Below are 19,417 nucleotides of genomic sequence, written 5' to 3'. Positions count from 1 at the left end.
GAAAGGAAAAGAAAGAAAAGTATTTTCAGACCAAACAAAGGTGCAAGCTAATTCTCACTAATAATGTCATTCCACTAAGTGCTGGAATTGACAGTGGCATCCAGTGAACAGGACTTGGGGTTGCTTATAGGAGTAAGAGTTTATACTGCTGTGTTTCCCCATTATGTTACACTCAGAACGCAGCAAAACGTTTGGACATTTTATTCATAGCCCCATCTACCCACCATTGAAAAAGTCTCCTAATTAGGTGCTAGGAGAACAGAAGCATGATCTCAGGGCAGTACACTGAGGTCATTTTGCCAGTGGGCAAAGACAGAATACTGTCACAGAGGTGCTAAGGAACCTTGTGACCGTCAAACGTTGTTTACACCATCCATCAGTCAGTGAAGGAAAATGTCAGCCATACAAATAAGGGTTATTTTATAGTGCTAGGTCTCAGGTCATTTGACCTTCCCCTGGACATTCAGTTATGGTTAAATCTTCAACAGATGCATATTAGTATGGCTGTACAGAGGTAACAGCATCAGTGAGCTGGAATAGCTAAGAACATTACTCATTAAACACAAACAGAAAGAAAACCTTTCCTGACTTTGTCTGTATTATGCTTCCATAAGTTTACAGGATTATATAAAACAAGAGGAGCACATGCCCCATCATCCTAATATGCATGTTTATAGGGAGACTTAACAGCTGTCAGTGCATCTGAAGAGAAATATTCATAGGAAAAAGCTTCTGAAATGAGTATACAAGGGAAGTAATGTTGGATCCGTAATATTTCAAACACAACAGGATGTGCATTCATGTAAATGCATATGCAAATTAGATGCAGCCCTCAGGCCCTTGGCGAGTTTCCAGTGATGCCCTTGAGGCTACAAACTGTTGATTTAACATACAAACCTAACTACTTAAAATGAATGCGTTAAAATAATATTGGAAGAATGTATGTATCAGGGATTTTTAAATAAGGCAAATATTGATATAGGCTCTGGGTAGCTAACATGAACATTTGTTTTCCAGTTGGAAAATCTGACTTGGTATTTTTTCCTCTTTTTATGTGAAATAAACAATGTTTTGTCAATGTAAAAATGTGAAGCTTCAATCAGTTGTGCTTATGTAATTTTTTCTTGTTTTGATTTGTTTTTGGTTTAGTGTTTTGTTTTTTTAAGATAATTATGTCACAATCAACAAACCTGACTATAAATAAATTTGATTAACAAATGATTTATCAAATACATCTCTTGTATTCCTCTCATGCTGCACAGTAACAGATTTTGGTCTGAATTACAAGTTTGTTTTACACTAGATAAATAATAATTATGCTTGAAGACTTCAATGGTAATTCTCATTTCCCCCTTCCTAATGTTTTCCTTTCTCTGTAACATAAATCAGCCTTTCTGACAGAAAACCTTAATTATGGAACTTATCGAAATTTTATCTTCCTGATCAGTCCCACAAAATACTGTATCAAGCCATGTAAGAAAAAAAAAAAAAAAATCAGATAATACATATCTCAATGAATTTAAATTGAAAATATAAGAGTTGCTCAAGTATTAATTGTTTTAAGTACATAAGGGAGAAAAATATTTCATTATATGTGCTTTCTGCCATTTTTGTTTGTAATATTTGAGAAAACAGGTATATATCCATAGTGATATATACATATATGTATATTTTCTCAGAAGACTAATTGAGCTTGATTATTCATATCTAATATTTGACCTAATATTTGGTTCTCCAACTCAAGAGACTTAATGGATCCCTCCCAGTGTCCTATCTGCACAAAACTTAGACCTTAATCTGTGGAGGACGCACTAAAAGAAGAAGCTGGAAACATTAGATCTAAATATACAAACATAAAAACAGATGTAGTTTGTGAATGGATGAATTGCTCATTGCTATCCTTATATTTGACTGAGCACTGCTATGGCAATTTTGAATGCTCATCTTTTCCTGTCCTAGACAAATCCATCTTTGGTGTTGCTTTAGAAGTAGCTGCAAGTGCACCTCTGCTCTTGCATGCTTAGTTTTTTTCCTTCTGCCTCGTGGTCTAGTAGAAGAGAGAATATTTCTTCCCATGTTGTTATTGTGATATTTTTTTCCTTTTAAATGATCATTAAATTTTATTGATGTATTACCAAGTTGCAGAGCAACCAAACTGAAAATATCTCTTTCCCAAATCAGTTAGCTTAAATGACAGATTAAATAAGTCAAGAGAAAAGAAAAATTGCAAGAAGAGGCGTAGAATTAACATAGCAATTTGTTTAGGATATATATCATGGTGGAATTCGTAAATATCATCCTTTTTCATTTTAGGAATAAACATCTTTATTTTTAAAGAAAGAATGTGTCTTCATGATCTAATTTCTTGAGGAATATTTTTAGAGGTGTTACAGTCATCAAGACAGATATTTGAGAACACTACAAACAGAAAAACATGGTTGTGCAAAGTTGTTTTTAACTAAAGTTGCAGTTTCAGATTGCCCATAGTTACAGGAAATATGAAAAACAAACAAGTGAACAAGCATATATAGTATCAAATGTCTCTTGATTGTTTTGGAAGTCCAAGTTTCCAGGAACACCTCTGTGGCAGAACATTAACACTGATAAAGAAACCCAAACGATTAAAAGATTGTTTTAAACTGTATGAATTTGTATGCAGAGGCAATGCAGATATTCTTTGCACAATATAACGTTAATTCTTATTCATGAAAACACTGGAATTGTTTACAGACCAGCAGCCTATTTAATCAAGCATCATGTCTCCAAACATGATCAGAAACCCGTTTCAAAATGTAAAAATGCACTACAGTATGTAGTTATATGATCCAAGGAACCAGAAGTAAGGACAGTTTTATTCCTTACCTTTGATTCTGGATGCTCATTTGCACACTGAATCATTGTGTTTTATCCACAGTACTGTATATTTTAATTTGTGTTTTGTCTTGCCTGTTCTGATTTTTTTTGCTTGTTTGTTTCATTCAGGTACACATTCCCAAAAGGATAGCTGAGTTTTTCCTAGTAAGGGCATGAGTAATATGAAGCATATTAATATTCTCAGTTCTTTCTTCCTAAATATAAACAACTCTTTTATTAGGGTAGAACCTAGTATACAGCATATTAAAAAGCCATCCAGAATCTAACTAAAATTGACTGGTAAAAAAGGAAGGGAAAACAAGCAATTCAAAAAATGTTTTAGTCTTTTTCTTTTCAATTAAGTAAAGTTTTATGTATATGCAAATGGTGTTTAAGATATGGAATTTCTATCTGGGAGTGAATCATAAATGATAGTGTAATACTAAATAGATTCTGAACATAATATTTTTTGTTAACTAGTCAGCTATCAAAAAATGATTGTGTATTGCTCGGAAAACATAAATTTCACAATTTCAGGGATTTCTAAATGTGGGGAAAAAATCATCACCTGTTCCAATACCTCAGTATTGGATTTGTCAGAAGGGAGTTATGGCAAAGTGAGGGAACATTTCTTGGACTGCCTTTGCAAATCCCCTTTTACCTCTTTTCAGAAGATTTTAAGCAGGGCTGTGGAGAGCAATGAAGACAAGGCTTCTGTGAATTAACCCATGCAGAAGTTTACAGGGTAGGTTCACTCCCTTCCCTGGAGCAGTCCAGGAGGGGAAGGCACAGAGACAGGTGATGGTCCTCCCTGTCCTCAGGTCCCGCAGGGTGTTGCTACTGCCAGATCTGCCCCCAGGTTTAACCGCAGGGATGGTGAGATCTGGCCCTGCATGTCTATGGAAAGCCTGTTGTCTGATTCAGTTATCAGTACATTTTAATAAATAATCTGGAAATATTCTATTTATACCATGGATCTGGACCGTTATTTGATGGATTTCCAATGTAAAAACTGCAGTGTTTCAAAAATCTGTATGGAGAGAGAACAAAACAATGCCTTCTCTGTCTGCTCTTGTGTTCAGTGTTCAACAGAAACAGGCTTTTATGTTTAGTTAAGTGTTCTAACAATAGAAATCTGTAATGCAAATATTCCCAATCTCAATGAAAGCAAGCTACAAAATGAGTGTTTCATGTATCAGTACTGTTGCATCTGATGTGAAAACCATTTTCTAGAGACTTGCTGCAGTCAATTACCCAAATCAGGTTTGCATATGGAATACAACTTGTATTTGTATCCATCTCATGAACAGTGGGGGTGTGTAGAGAAAACTTGGTCGTTTTGTGGTGTTTGTAAAAAACATTCGACGTGGAACATTCATTACCTACATCATTAGCAAGCATGGTTTAATTTTGTATTATAGCACAGAATTGCTTTAAAAATGCAGCTAATAGGAGACATTTCTTTCAGAGATTGCTTTGCTTCTGCATTTCTATATTCTAGCATTTCAGTTACTACCTTTTCTTGCCAATAAATTATCTTAACAAAGAAGGAAAATTTTGCCTGTGCTTTGAAGGAAGCAGACTAGTTTTAAAGGTTGCTGCAGATCTGCATAATGAATGATGAGATTGCAGAGGTAAGTCAGATCAGAGGGATAGGTAGTAGGACAGTCTGCAGCAAGATTGTGTGATCCAGCAGGCAGCCCCCAGATGAGATTGGACTCTGTGTTGGTTCTGCTGGGTTTTCATCTGTTATGCCTGAAGAGCCAAACACTGTCTTGCACCTGCGGATGACCAGCTCTGAGCTGAGGTTAGCTGCCAAGATGGATGGGACAGGGGGAATATCTTCCATATAACAGCAGACAAATGAAGTGGTTGCTGCCATGCCACAAGTTCTGCATGTATTCTTGTATGTAAAGGACCTGACACTCCCAAGGAGGTAAATTTATATTTACTTAAGTAATAACTAAGGTAGCTGAAAAGTACAAATTGGCTTCAGATGGTCTTTAATAAAGAACCTAGTTACCAGTGATCTGATCCAATAAATGCAGTGGATTCTAAATCACATCTTACATTAAAAGCCTCATAATTAACGTGCTTTCAACTGCAAGTTGCATTTTGATTTGCTCTTCAATTCTGGAAATGGACTGAGAGCAGGTATTTCCAATAAGAAACATTCCACTAAAGTTTTGCTCAAAAGAACAGTCGTTGCTTTACATAATACCTGCAGAGACACTGATCTTAGCCAAGTATCCTCTAGTGCTATGAATGACGTACTGCAATCAGTAGGTTGGGTATTTTGACTGTACCAAAGCAGTTCCCAGCAGAAAATAGGATGTGCCTCCACAGTGCTGTAGAACCAAGAGCTCCCTTTATACTTATATCTTTGAAAGATCAGTAAAAAATAATTCATGTCAATCATAAGAGTACATTAAACTATAATGAAAAAAAAAAGTGCAAGGGAAAACATAAACTATATGTACTTGTAGGCAGATATAACTCTGGCTATAAACATGATTGCTGAACACATATATAAAGATTGTCTCAATTATCTAATACTACTCTAAGGGACATTTGTAGCAGTAAAATTATATAATGCTCAATGAGAGTGCTGTCTTTAGTGTGTTAGACCCCCCCTCTTAACTGTCTTCTTCATTATAAATTTAATGCTTTGATTCAAGTATGAAAATGATTAGGACAAAATTTGTTATTTTCCTAATCAATCTTTTTTTTACTAATCAAAACATCTCTGCTGAAAAGCAGCTAGTGAATCTGGAAACATGTCTGAATGTTTCTCTCAGAGTAATTCCCGTACCTTTATGGCAGTGGAGGCTATCTGGATGTGGTGGAGTCTGCGCAGAGTGCTGTCCCTGTCAATGAAGTAGGAGGCTGCAAGCTGGTGCAGAGTCTCCAGAGTCACTGCAGAGCTGTTGGTGCTGGGATCACTTCCTTCTGACCTCTTGCTCAGCTTCCTTTTGTCCACAAAAATTGTGAGTGACTCCTCTCCTGAGTATGGAAAGAGAAACCACAGCATTCATCAGTGACATCATCTACAGCTCTTGTTTTGCCAGAAATAAGGTGGCAAAAGTAACTCTCCTAACTTCTAAAGCAGATTTGTTCTTCCAGAAGCTCCAGCATGTTAGGTTGTGGTTTTCTCAGTTCTATTCTCTCTAAATAGACATGGGCAAATACTTGAGTTTAGAAAATTTAATCCCCATAGGATAATTAAAAACAAAAGCAAAATAAAATCTCATTCATTTAACTGAGCAGGTTCTTAAAAAACATTTTAAGAGTTACTGGTAATGTTAAATTTGTAAGGAATATTCTACATTAATTGTTTACTTTGTGGATAATTTTTTCTTGTATTTCAGGCCAAACAAGAATTCATTCATTTTGTGTTTTATTTAGACAAAGCTCTTTTCTTCAGAAAATGAAATAGAAAAATAATCTATTGACTCAGTATTTTCTTCTATGCAATTTATGTAGAAAGTAACTACTAAAACATTTTTCTCACTTTCCAAAACTTTATTTGCTAGGCAGCATTCTTCTGTGTTAATTTGCTCAAGAGTCAATATCATTATACCTGTAATTTAGATGCTGAACAGCTCCACAGAATGCTGTTTCCTCCCTCCTGGAAAGGAAACTACACGGATATGGCCTGACTTGCCACTCGCTCTAGTTTCATTGCTCATGCAATCTGCTATGGTGGCATTTTGCCCATTCAAGGCAAATGATAGCAATTTCAGATGGGCTTATGTGCCAACAAATATAGCTGTAGAGGGATACTGTGTAGGACAAAAACATGACATCTTATTTAAAGGGAGATAATTTTGGTGGTGAGCAATGTTAAATGAAGAACTCATCTCTATGCAGAATACATCTGCTGACACATTACACACAGCTACTTCTGTTTGAAAAAATATATATATATATATTTGTGTTCGGAGAAAGAGGAATGTGTTCATGTTAATCAATCTTATACTGTTTCCCAGTCTCTCACAAGTTCAGAGGATAGACGGGCTCTTCAGCCCATACACAGGCAAAACTGCTGTTATCCAGGATTTTCTTATCTAACTAGACCTGCTGGGCTTGCCCAGTATATTAATTTTTTCCTGGAAGGGACAGCTGCTGCCCAGAATATTCCAGCTGGAGTCTACCTCATTTTTTGCCCCTCCAGTAGTTTCCCACTGGGTAATATTTTATTTTATTTTATTTTATTTTATTCTATTTTATTCTATTTTATTTTATTGTGGTTTGTTTGTTTGTTTTGGTGCATGCAGTCATCGAAGAAGGTTTTAATTGCTTGAACTCCAAAAAACAGGAATCAAAACAGGCTCCATAAGTAACAGGATTTCTCCATCCAGTTATCCAGTCTGTCTGCTCTAATAAATAGACATGCATTCATATTTTATTTAATTGATGCCAAAACCTCCTGCAAAGCAGACTAGGTTCACTTGGCAGGAGAGGCATAAGCATGTTTTATGAGCACAGACATGTGTGCCACATTTGGCCACACCACCCTAATGTGAGATGGTGCGGATCTTGGCCAGGTGAGCCATTACCCACACTGGGATGCTGCCACCCTGCTTGCAGTGAGCAGAAGCTGTGGAGCACAGAAACGTCTCGTATCTGGTGCCTTGAGAGAATTTTGCCATCAAAATCTGCTCTAGGTTCCAGCACTGTTGGTGTTCAGTTATGCCTATGAAATAAAACCTGTCTTTTCAAAACTTGCCCTGTGAAACTAGTCACAATATGAAACGCCTTTCTGAAATGAAGAGCAATGGAGTGATCTGAAATGGGAGCAAGGGGTCATGGGCTTTGTGCAGCTGTTTGTGGCGCTTTGAAGACATAGCTGTATCAGAGCACACAATACCACAACTCACAGGCAATAAACACTGAATCAGAGGTCAGTTCAGGCAATGCGAAAAAGGTGTAATTTTTCATTATTAGATTTCATTTGCTTTTCTCCTTTTTCCAGGTGTCTCAACTATTGTATTTAGATTAAAGCAATTATTAGAACCTCAAACAGCTTTCCACTGAAAATCTGGACAGTAGAAGGAAAAAAAAAATAAAAAAAAATAATAAAAAAAAATAAAATAAAAAAAGAGGTTCTTTGTGTTTCCCTGGCCAGTGAATAAACTTCTGATTTAAACTCATAGAGCCCTTTTGATCGATCTGTGTTAGAGATTAGTAGGGACAGTGGGGCTGTTTCCATCAAAATCATATTTCAACAGAATGCTGATATGCTTTATTATTAAAACAGAGTCTGTTTATTTTTCTCCCATCAGAAATAGTTGCTCTCCAGGGGGTGTAGATCAGAGCAGTGATAAAAATCCTCCCATTTCCAAAAAGAACCTTGAAAAAGAACAGTGTTGTGTGTTGCTTTGTTTTGTTTTTATTAGAAAATGTCAAGAAAAATAACCTTTGAAACTCTTCACAGCTATCACATCATCCTATCCTCGTGATATTGTTTGACTCCATACTTGCTGCAGCAGTTGCCAGTGGGTGCGTTTTGGCAGGCAGGATCCCCTGCCAGCATGCTGCACTCATCCCCAGCCCTGTAGTCTCTGTCCCTGTTCCCTAACAGATATGTTTTGTTTCTCATGTTCTGTAACTGGATTGAAATGATTTTGAATGTTTGTTTTGATTTAGATCACATCAGATTACATTTCCCAAGGTTGAGTGAAGGCACACAGCTGGAGTGAAGGGGCCTTTGATGTAAAAATGAAGGAAGTTCTTTCTCCTCAAAAATCTCTGTATTGTTCTTGAATGGCATGCCAAACTAATTCATCACTAATATTCTCAGGCACTGTGGTGCAATCAGATACATTTCGAAAGTATTTGATGTTAAAAAGACATCTTGCATGTTCAGGAAGTATTTCATCTTACAGAGCTTATATAGCAATTGCTAGATAAAGGATTAAAGTGGATTGAAAAACATAGACCTCCACCATACTTTGTTACTTGGGCTCTGCCATGTTAACTGGAGAGTTGTAACGGGGTTCCTTTTTGCACCCAGAACTGTTGGCTTTGTAAAGTAACACCACTGATTCATGTTTAATTACTGGGAGACAAGTTGAATTTTAAATTTATTTAGGAAAAAATTAAACCCATGCTGAAAGAAACTCTTCTGTCACATTTGAAACATGAATGATTTTTTTTTTTTTTTTTAACTAGTTATAGGCTGAAAAAGGCTAAAAGGACATCCAGGCTTTAGCTAAAAATTAACTGTAATTTTAGAAAACTATTAAAGGTTATAATTTTTTTTTAAAAAATTAAATGGATTATGGTAGGGAATACAAAGAAAAAGTGGTTATTCAGCACTGGATCCATACAACTGTGTCTTCTGTAGGCTCTAAAAGCAGTATTCTCTCCACAAAATTCAAGAGTCAGTTTACTTCACTTTCTCAGGGTTAAAAGAGATAGCATAAAAACATAAAAACAAAAAGAGAGAGATAGAACGCTCAAAGGTGGATATATCTGAGCATCGTCCACAGGTACCTATTTGGACCTCTGTATTCATAAAAGTAGATGCATCTTAAAAAAAGACATAAAGGTCTTCGGTTTGTACACCTCTCAAAAGTTTCTTGTTAAATAGGATACCTCAGTTACAATAGTTGTAATGCAATATAGTATTATATGTATATAAAACCATTGTTATAAAAAATCAGTTAGTACTACTAGAAAATCTATTCCTGTTTGAATCAGAGAATACACCATTAAGGTTTTATCAGATCAGTTTCCCAAACTTAAGCAGATGCTGATGGAAGTACACAGCTTCAAATACTATATAAATTAATGCTAGGCCAGATGTGGCATCATTTCTGTGGTTCAACTGAATAACAGTGCATGTTAATTCCATATATACCATCTGTGAAAGGATTTGAATATTTTCTTCCTTGAGCAGACAGGAAGAGAAAAGAAAGAGAATATATCATTGGGCTATTTTCTTCCCCTTAGCATCCATTATATTAAATGTCAGAAAATTTACAGACCTGTGGGGGTATGCATATCCAATAATAAAATTTCAAGGTTCTTTATCACATCAGTTACTTAAGACTGGACTCTTTCTTACTTATTTGCCAATACTTTGTATCTTACCTTGAATGAAGTGACAAAGAAAGCAAAGACCATATCAGCAGTTAGTGTAAATTATAATAAATACTTTAGAGTTCATTGAGATTCACTGATTTTCAAAACCTGAAAATTTCTCCCATCTCTAGGTGCAGTGTAATGTATTACTCAAGAGGAATATCAGTCAGGAAATGAAAATCTGACCCTTTTTTTCAGTTCACAGAATAGTACAGGTGTGAATATCAAATATGTTTGCATAACTGTAATCAGGGGAGAGGAGAATGACAGGAGATTGGAATTAAACTGGTTTGCTGATATCCTCAAATTGTTGTAAAGAGAAACTCCTTTTTTTTTTTTTCTTTTTCTTTTTCTTTATTTTCTCTCAAAGCTTTCAGAATTATCAGAGATATTTCCTGACCAGAACAGGCAAATGCAATGATGGTCTGGTAATGAGCATTTTGAGCACTTATGTCTGACAATAGGAGCAAAAATCTCAAACATTTGAAATTGCCATTTAGCCAGTTGACCTCTAATGCTTTAATTTCATAACAAGCTTGGCAACCTTCTGCAAATTTGTTTTTTTAAGAGCAGTTATGGTGTTCCAGATGCTAGAAGGACCCACTGTATTCCTCTTGCAAAGCACCAGAATCAGACTCATTTCACCCAAATGCCAGGAATAAGACCTATAATTTCATTGTAATGTTAGCTGTAATTTCCCCATCACCAAATCTATCCAGTTTGTAAGCAACCTTGACATCCATATGTAAGAACAGTGTTAAAAGTGGGATCCATTGACATTTTCATCCTCCTACACTTATTGCACAGTGGTGCCCTGGGCTTCACAATAATTTTCAGTTCTGCAGCTCACTGCTCCATCCTATCTGTTGTAAACCATTAAGGCTTATGGCAGCTAATACTTTTGTATATTATTCAGAAGGATGGATGTTCATTGCACTGTGCTGTAGGCAAGCAAAAGCATCAAGTATAAAAGGAGAAAAATAATATTGTGTGCTGTCTCTCACTCGATGGAGAATCTGCTTAACAGAAGTGCTAGTTGAAAGCTGGTAAAGAATTCAGAAATACATTTCATGAAATTAGAGAATAATTTAAGCTAGAAGGAAGTTCAGGAGGTCATACAGCCTAAAGCAGTTCTAATTAGATGAGATGCTCAGGGACTTGTCCAATAAAGTCTTACCTTCTAGGATGAAGATTACATGTATGAATCCTCTCTTGCCTCTCCTGTCAAGCTGTACTGGCCATTTTTGGATGAGTTGTGTAAAGCTGCAATCTTACTAAAGTAAAGCAGGACATGTGTTGTTCTAGAAGAGTGGAGGAAAATGCCTCACCTATTAGTGATGGCCCAGTCCGATACAGAATCCCCATTTTTGTGCAAAATTGAAAGAAAATGAGCAGCCACAGCTCTCCTTTCTCTGCAAATTGGACGCTGTAGACAGTCAATGCAGAAAAAGAAGAGGTTACTCCTATGCACAAGCATGTGGATTCATCCATGAACCCAATGCTCAATCATTGCTTTTGCTGTTCAAACACTAGACTACAAAATGTTCTTCTATTGTGCAACTTGAAGCTGCTCATTATGGATATTTGACTTTCCTTATGTCATAAGCATATAAAATTTCCATTTGATAGAGAAACAGTGAGAAATGTCTTTTTCCACATTAACTTGTGGCATCGCGGAAAATAAAACTTCCCTAAATTCTCATTTTAGAATGCCCCTGAGGAGTATATTTCTGTGTTTGTGAATAAAGACATGGGAATGTCTCACAAACAACTATGTGCAAGAGTTCCCTTTACAGTCAGATAGGGATATTCATGAAAGCCAAATGGTCACAGGGGCACACAAATCTTACCACAAGATCATTCATTTGCCAAGTTTTCCTTTATGGCCATGAATACAGATGATTGGGGATTCATTAAATAAAAGAAATATGCACACTCTGTCTGGTCTGCTTTTTAGAAGCTGAACAGGTGAAAAGCTTTCAGAATAAAACTCCTCATAATTAAAGAAATTGTATTAATACATTATTGAAATAAAATAGATGACGTAAGTGTTAAAATGTGGACAAGCATTTCTGGGAATTTCCATTCAACCTAGCCCCAAAACAGGAATGAACACATACAGGAAAGTATAGGGTTATTAGCTATTTTATGAAAGCATTCTTAGAAATTACTATTTTCCTATAATTATTTTAATCATTGATTTTTTCAATGTATTCAGCACCCATCCAATGATAATGGAAGGCTGCAGGTGTGTCTGAAATTATGCCTAAAAATTAAGGCTAGGCACTTAAATCAAAACCTTAAACATTAAGCTTAGGCACAGTCCTGAAGTCAACATTGTCTCCTTGTAAGTAGTAAACTTTTGCAAGTGTATGGCAGCTACTGCATTTTAGGGGCTTTGTGAGATGGTATTAAGAGAGAGGTGAAAAGAGGACCATATCCTGGATTCCCTGCAGGAAATCCTATGGGTTTGTGGATCAAATTTAATGTTTAAGAAGAAATTATCATATGTCTTTAAAAGACTTGTCCTTAGGTTTTAGTTTTTACTTGAGGCTATACTTTCTAAAAGGCATTGAGTCTGAAGCACTTTTGTGATCAGTGTGGTATTGGTGCTTTGTAATTTTGAAATAATAATCATAATTGTGTTAACCTGTTTTTCTTAGGTTGTTAGGTTCAATTTCAACTTCAAAGTGAATTTGATAATATGGCTGTTTGTACCAAAATGTATGTTAGTTAATAATAAGAAAATAGCTAATAAAAATAACTAAGTTTTACCACTGCATAATCTTTGCATTAGGATACCTGTTGCAGCTAAATCTTTAATTATTGTACTTAAATATTCAGTAAACATTTAATTTCTTTTCTGCAGTTAGGTTTACTGTTCAGCTGTGCCACACACATAAGAAAATATATGCTTATTTCTGAAATATGTACTTTTTGTATGAAAGAAATACATGAAGCAATTAAAGAAAAAAAAAATCTGGGAATTTTATTCCAAATTGGTGGTCAACACATGTAATTTATTCTTAAAATACAAATGGTGATGGATTTGCTGTAGAGGCACCAGTTTTGAAAATAATGATAGGAATTAGTTCTTTATTGCTATTTTAATATCTACAGAAAGACAGAAATTCACCTTGTTTCTAGAATGGTCTTCTCCAAAAGAGAGCTACTGTTAGCCATTTCAGTCGCTACAAAGCTCAGATATCAGCCAAAAGAGAAAAGGAAGGCTGTCATTTCGTTAATATATGGTTAGAAATCTGTTATGAAATGTGTTAAAGAGAACCATTCCTCAGGTGAATAAAGGATTTTGACAAGACTGTCCTGCTGGAAGGATACTCAATCACTAGAATTATCTTTAATATAATCACCCACCAAGGGATAAAACTGCATTTCTAAAATGTCAGTTCATTTTGTGATGACTCGATGGGTAATCTCAGGCACTAATTATCTTTTATTCAGAACAATTTATGCTCTCTCTTGGACATTAGGCCTCTTCACTGGATTTCTTCAATCCATTTTATGACCAGATCCCAATTACAAGTCAGGCTACCCTTTCTAAATTAGTCTATGAAGATTTAGAGATGCAGCTTCCATTAAGGTAATAGGAATCCCATGGAAAAGCCTCTCCATCCCATTCTGAGACTTTTAGTCCCACTGGTTAAGTGGAGAGTAGTCCTAAAAAGGGTAGACTGGCAATATATGGACTTCAAGCAGTCAAAGTCATTTAAAAGTCTCCTAGCAGAAAAAGATTTGTTGGAAATAACTGTTACTGGGTTTATTGCTTTATCTCTGCAGTTCTGTAATGGAGCAAATAACAAATTACCTGTGTAATTTGTTATTGTGCCGGATTGTTTTATGGTCCTCTTACTGAAAACTGTCACTCAATGACTTCTCAATGCAGAGCAACATCCCCAAGGATCCCCCAGGATCATGCATAACAGGAACTCAGGGCTAAGTACCTCACTCTCAGCAAAGGGTGTTCTTTTCTTATTGTCCTTAAAATTGTTTACAAAGAATCAATAATAACAATAATAATAAAAGTTTATCATCAGCAGAAGAAGGAGACATAAGGATGGAAGACAAAACCCGTTCCTGTTCTGTAAAATCTAGCCAAGGGATAGTGGCTCAATTTAGCTGCTCTGTGAACAAAGAACACCATGGTTTAACAAGGAAATCAGTTGACCAATGTTTTTAGTTCAGTCATGTCAAACTCATGCACCATATTTCCAAGCATTAACCCTACCTCCCAAGGTAGCTGATAGTAGGAAGTGTGTCCCATACTTCTTGATAAGGTTTTCTGTGATTTGTTGAAGTGTCGGGCGGCGTCCTAGTAGCCTTATGTTACGGAAGAATTCAGGGGCAAGTGGCAGTGGGGAGCCAAGGAAATTTCTTCTTTCAACAGCAAGATTGTTTACTTTCCAGCGGCCAAACTCTCTGCAAAGTAAAGCGATTCTCATTCAGAAATATGTCATTCAGACAAATGTCTTAATTTGCAAACTACTCTGCTCTGGTGACTTGCTGAGAGCAACTAGCTGGGTATTACAGCAGTCCTTGACAGTGACACTGTCATGTATCATAGGCATAGGACCAGCAACAAGTGTTATTTATTGGAAGTAGAGGGGTATTCCATTACAAAATAACTGTCTGGGAAAAAAAAAAAAGAAAAAAAAAAAGAAAAAAAAAAAAATAAAAAAAAAAAGCCTTTTGTGATGCTGCTGTTCTTATTGTTTATGTTTAGTCCCTGATGTGAATACAGCCCTAGAACAAAGAGATATGTTAGGAACGGAAAGTGCACTAATAATTTTTCAAAGTTTGAAACAAAAGCAATAAATACTTTCATTAACATAAGGCAACTTTTAAGAATATTTCAAGAAATGGGCCATGTTATTTGCTTTTTGATAATAAGCCACTTAGGTACATAGCTAGCTAATTTGAACAACATACATTATCACACCCCATTTTAATTTACTATGATATTTGCAAGGTTTTCTGTACTTTTGGCCAGCATTTTGAAGAAATATACAGTTAGTATGACTGATTCCTAAAACAGATCACTTTTCAATTGTAGGAGGGATACAAATGAATTAATAGTCTTGTCCCCTTCCCCCTGCAAAATACATCACTGAGAACAGGGAAAATAAACAAGTCAATTACACGGTAATAAACACATCTTTTATTCATTTACATACCAATTAAGATACCTGGTAGAGTTTTTAGCATAAGTACTCATTGCTCACAAAATCTAGCCAAGACACAGAATGTCTGCGGCAACTTTGCTTTTCCAAGATACACCAACAGCTACTTTGGTTACAGACTCGAGTGTTGTGAGAATTAAGTCTAAGACAACCTTTGGACTGTAGTTTAGCTTTGCCAAGTCCTCTGTCAATTAAGATTTGCCCTCAGATAAGATTGTAAAAAAGCAAACAGATTAGTGAGCTTGAAAGACCCTACTGAAGATCCCAGCTAAATATAATAAAACATTCATTTTCAAAATTAACACAAAACACAAAAATCATGGTTGTAGCTAACATACAACATTTGTGTGATGTTTGAAACAAAACAGTTTCATGGGGCTGAATGAGTAGTATGAGCTGTATAATACATAAACACTATTTTTTTTTCTGTTTTCAATACTTTTAAGTCTAAGTCTATGAGGAGAACCCAAATAAATAATTTTTTATATAGTCCTCCTTTCTAGCAACCTCCTATTTCCCTTGCAGATCCAAATTGCCTTGTCCCCAGGGTAGCTTAGACATGCACATGATAGATGACAATTTGGTGCAGCTCCAGTCCTCTCAGATACCATCCCTCTCAGATGCACTCTTGAAGATGCTTTTTTTCTCAAAAATAAATTGGAAGAATTATAGTAGAATGAGTATTATGTAACTTAGTTGATCTTTAATGTAATCTATAATAAGTCAAGAACACAGGACTAACCAGATGCCCACTGTTTCTTAAAGACTGTATATTCTCCATATGCCTAAATTAGTATCTGGAAATTACTATTTTATAATTGGTTGGTTGGTTTGTTGGTTATGTTTTCTTTGTTTGTTTTTTAATTCATTTGCCATTTGTAAAAGTTTTAATCTCACAAATTTATTTTCCTTTTATGAATCTAGAAAAGTAATAATATCTTTTAACCTTTATGGAACTACTGCATATTAGAAAGAGATAAGAAAAATGAAGCACAAATATTTTTCACTCTAAAATGAAAAGGTATTGGTTGGTCCCAGTGACGACAATAATACAAGCACTAAATACAGTGACTTACCCTGTGTTGTAAATGTACTTTTCAAGTGAAAGAAAAAAGAAATAAGGAAAACAGTGTGTGTTTTTATTATTATTATTATTATTTAAATTCTGTGCTTTATGAACATATTTGAAGTTTTTTTCATTTTTTTTCTTTCTTTTTTTCTTCATTTCAAGACAGAAGTGCTTTGACAGTGAGATAAAAAATTAAGCTTTATAATATAAACCATTCATATAAAATACATTTTATAACTAGATGAAATCTTTTCTTCTTAACTTACTATATGACTAATTCTCTGTATCAAAGTTGAAGTATAAACACAAGAAGGATAATGGAAAAGTTACAATTCTTATAAAACCTAGTTTGCTACTACTGTTCATTCTGTTAATGCTGTCAGAGCTTTCTGGAAGTGAAGATGACCATAATCTATGCGTATATCCCCTTTTTATTGCATCCAGAAGAGTATCGCTAAATGGCTCTTGCTATCTATGTCAGTAAGTTTGTGACTGAAAAAGAAACTGTCCCTCAGAAAAACATCTCAATCACAAAACATCTCAAAACACTGATGCTGAAGATTTATCAGAGTTTCTTGACAATCTGAACACCTTCTGTATTCAGAGAGACCATTTTATTTTCAGATTAAACCTTGATGACTTCAGTTTCCAAATCTTAAAGGTTTAAATTCATGTCAGATAGATTAAAAGCTCTTCTAAATACTACTCACATTCTGTGTAACTAATTACAGCTCTTGTCTGAATCATCTCTTAACCTTGGACTAACTAGGTCAACAGCTTCCTTTTGTGTTTCTTTCTGAACTGCAGTTTTAGATGGTAAATCATTCTTACAGATTTTCTTCAAAAGATGGAAAATTATTTTTTTGGAGGAGTAAAGCTAGAAATAGTGGTCTCATCCATACTAAATTCAGAAGTATTTCCAAGTTCAGGTCCTCTTGTTCTACTAAGAGTCCTTTGTTTACTGAATTTAGGTACTGAGTTATTCTAGCACTGTGAGAAATTTGTTTGGCTTAATTAATCAGATTTGATTTAGAGTACCTCCCTTCCACAATTTTTGCTATGAAAATATTGTTTTTCCATATCTTATGCTATTTCAGAGAGAGGACCTAGGCTAATGTTTTGTTAGTTTTGTTTTTATTTTGAGCATATCAATGGAAATAATTATTATTACACCAATTATTCGTCCTTTCAAATTTACTGCTGTGGAAACTGAGGAGGTAGAATATGGGAGCTGCTTTTTTTTGTTGTTGTTTGTTTGTTTAATATAACATTTTTGTGACTGTTAGGCTGAAATGAAGCTTCTAAAAGACTTACTAATCAGCTTACAACTTTTCCTGAAGTCTTTCTTAAATCATGTGTTTTGGAACTGTGACAGATGAAGATCTATTTCCCTCTCCCTCTTCTTATCATACAGTAAAGCTCAACTTTTATTTACTCATTCCTCTTACAGTCATTCTCTTTACCACAAACTCTCCAGCCCTCAAATGATTTTTCTACCCAGTGTTCACACACTGTTCTCCTTTGGAAATAATGTTCCTGTTCACTGCCAAAGGCAGAGTTAATGAACCTTCTTAGTAGAGAAAATACCACCTTCCATAGTTACTGGAATACCATTCCCCAGAAAAATACCTCTCACAGAACAGCATAGCATCAGTACTGGCTGCTGGTCAAGAAAACCAATTATGCCTTGAAAACAAACAGTGAAGTTACTAGAAGTTTCTTTCCTCTTCTTCCTCTTCTTTTAATGTGTAAGATCCAAGACTAGCAGCTCTCTCAGTGCTATCAGGAAGCTAAGATTTGATAGCATGTGGTAACCGCTATGCTTCCGATCTATTACCAGCCTGAACAATATGTTAACCATTGGATATAGTGCTTTAATGCTCAGAGGAAAGTTGTTGGGAAGGACGGTGGCTTTGAGCTCCTGGGCTTACACAAGAGGAAGGGCTTATATAAGGAAATAAATCAGTCCAGCTCCCAGGATAAAGGGTATAATAGAAATGCATTATTGTCATAAGCAGTGCCAGAAGCCATGAGCAGCATTCTCTCTTCCTACATAACAGACCCACAGATTTGTATGTCCTACCAAAAATCTGTTCCCTCGCTGGTTGGTTAACACATATACAAGAGATCTGAAGCCTATTATTGCCAATTCTGACCATCTGTACTGCATGCATACCACAGAGTGTTTCCTGAATGGGGTCTCCTGCCATTTGTTCCATTTAGAGGTTAGGTTGAAGTCATGTAGCCAGGACAGGGTAAAAATAACATAAAAATTTCTAAAGCACTGTTTAAAATATATGTGTATATATATACATATATTGTTATTTCCTACTATTTCTTTTTTGTTTTGCTACACTATGCCATCAAGAATGATGCTCAATCAAAGAATAATGTTCTCACATGATGTACCTCTTTGTAGAGTAGATGCAGACATGTTTTCATCTTGAAAGAAGTTAAAATTACATGTGGATCTGAAAGTAATTCTAGGGCAGTAGGAAAACAAGGGTTGTCAATGCCTCTTTTGAATTTCAAGCCATTGTTATTTTATTTCAAATGTATATATAAATTATACATTTCTTTTTACTGATGCATTCATTTTGACACATTTAAAATTATATGGTATGGGGAGATATAGGGAAAGCTCTTGACAAAACATCTAGTTGAAGGAAATAAAAAATGCCATTGTACTCTAAAATTCTAGCGTGTGTAGAAGATTTGAAATGGTCGTATAATCTCTGCTATTCCAGATGATTAACTAATAGATTTATAGTGAGTCTAATGGATTCTTCTTAAACACAACACTCTTTTCTAAGGTCAACCATACCCAAGTGGGGTCCAGATAAAATCAGAAATGTTAGGCCTCGTTATAAGTAACTTAGGTGTTCCATAAAATATCATTAGTGCCAGGAAGCATAAATATTAATAAAGTGCAGTGTTGCATATTTTGGAAAGCCTGCTTGGAGAATGAACATCAGATCATTTTTAATATTACAGAACTCTGATCTGCATTCTCTGTGCTCTTAATGTCTTCTAAATGACACAGCTCCACTTTTGGCTGGTGAAAAGGTAACTGCTTCAAATGGGCTGGAATGACAGCAGGATTTTGAAGCCAATGTTTCCAGAGCAGCTGAAAGTTAATCTGTTGGCAGAACAGTTCAATGGGAGAATATACGGTGTTTTTCTCCACCTACTTTCTTTACAAGACTAA

General features: G+C 35.4%; 1 protein-coding gene across 6 annotated transcripts in view; it reads right to left on the bottom strand.

Moving 5' to 3' along the window:
* Window positions 1–19,417, bottom strand: part of BRINP3 (BMP/retinoic acid inducible neural specific 3) — a 223,072-nt gene that overhangs the window by 88,023 nt on the left and 115,632 nt on the right. For all 6 annotated transcript variants that reach the window (XM_035333109.1, XM_035333116.1, XM_035333110.1 and 3 more), the window contains 2 exons: window positions 14,189–14,379; window positions 5,666–5,856 (listed from right to left, as the gene is read on the bottom strand). In XM_035333109.1, the coding sequence (XP_035189000.1) occupies window positions 5,666–5,856; window positions 14,189–14,379 (382 nt within the window). The remainder of the gene's footprint in view (window positions 1–5,665; window positions 5,857–14,188; window positions 14,380–19,417) is intronic.

This window comes from Oxyura jamaicensis, chromosome 8 (genome assembly GCF_011077185.1).
Source record: "Oxyura jamaicensis isolate SHBP4307 breed ruddy duck chromosome 8, BPBGC_Ojam_1.0, whole genome shotgun sequence".
Lineage (NCBI taxonomy): Eukaryota > Metazoa > Chordata > Aves > Anseriformes > Anatidae > Oxyura > Oxyura jamaicensis.
Note: the sequence above shows the minus strand (reverse complement) of the source record. Positions and strands in the feature narration are given on the sequence as shown.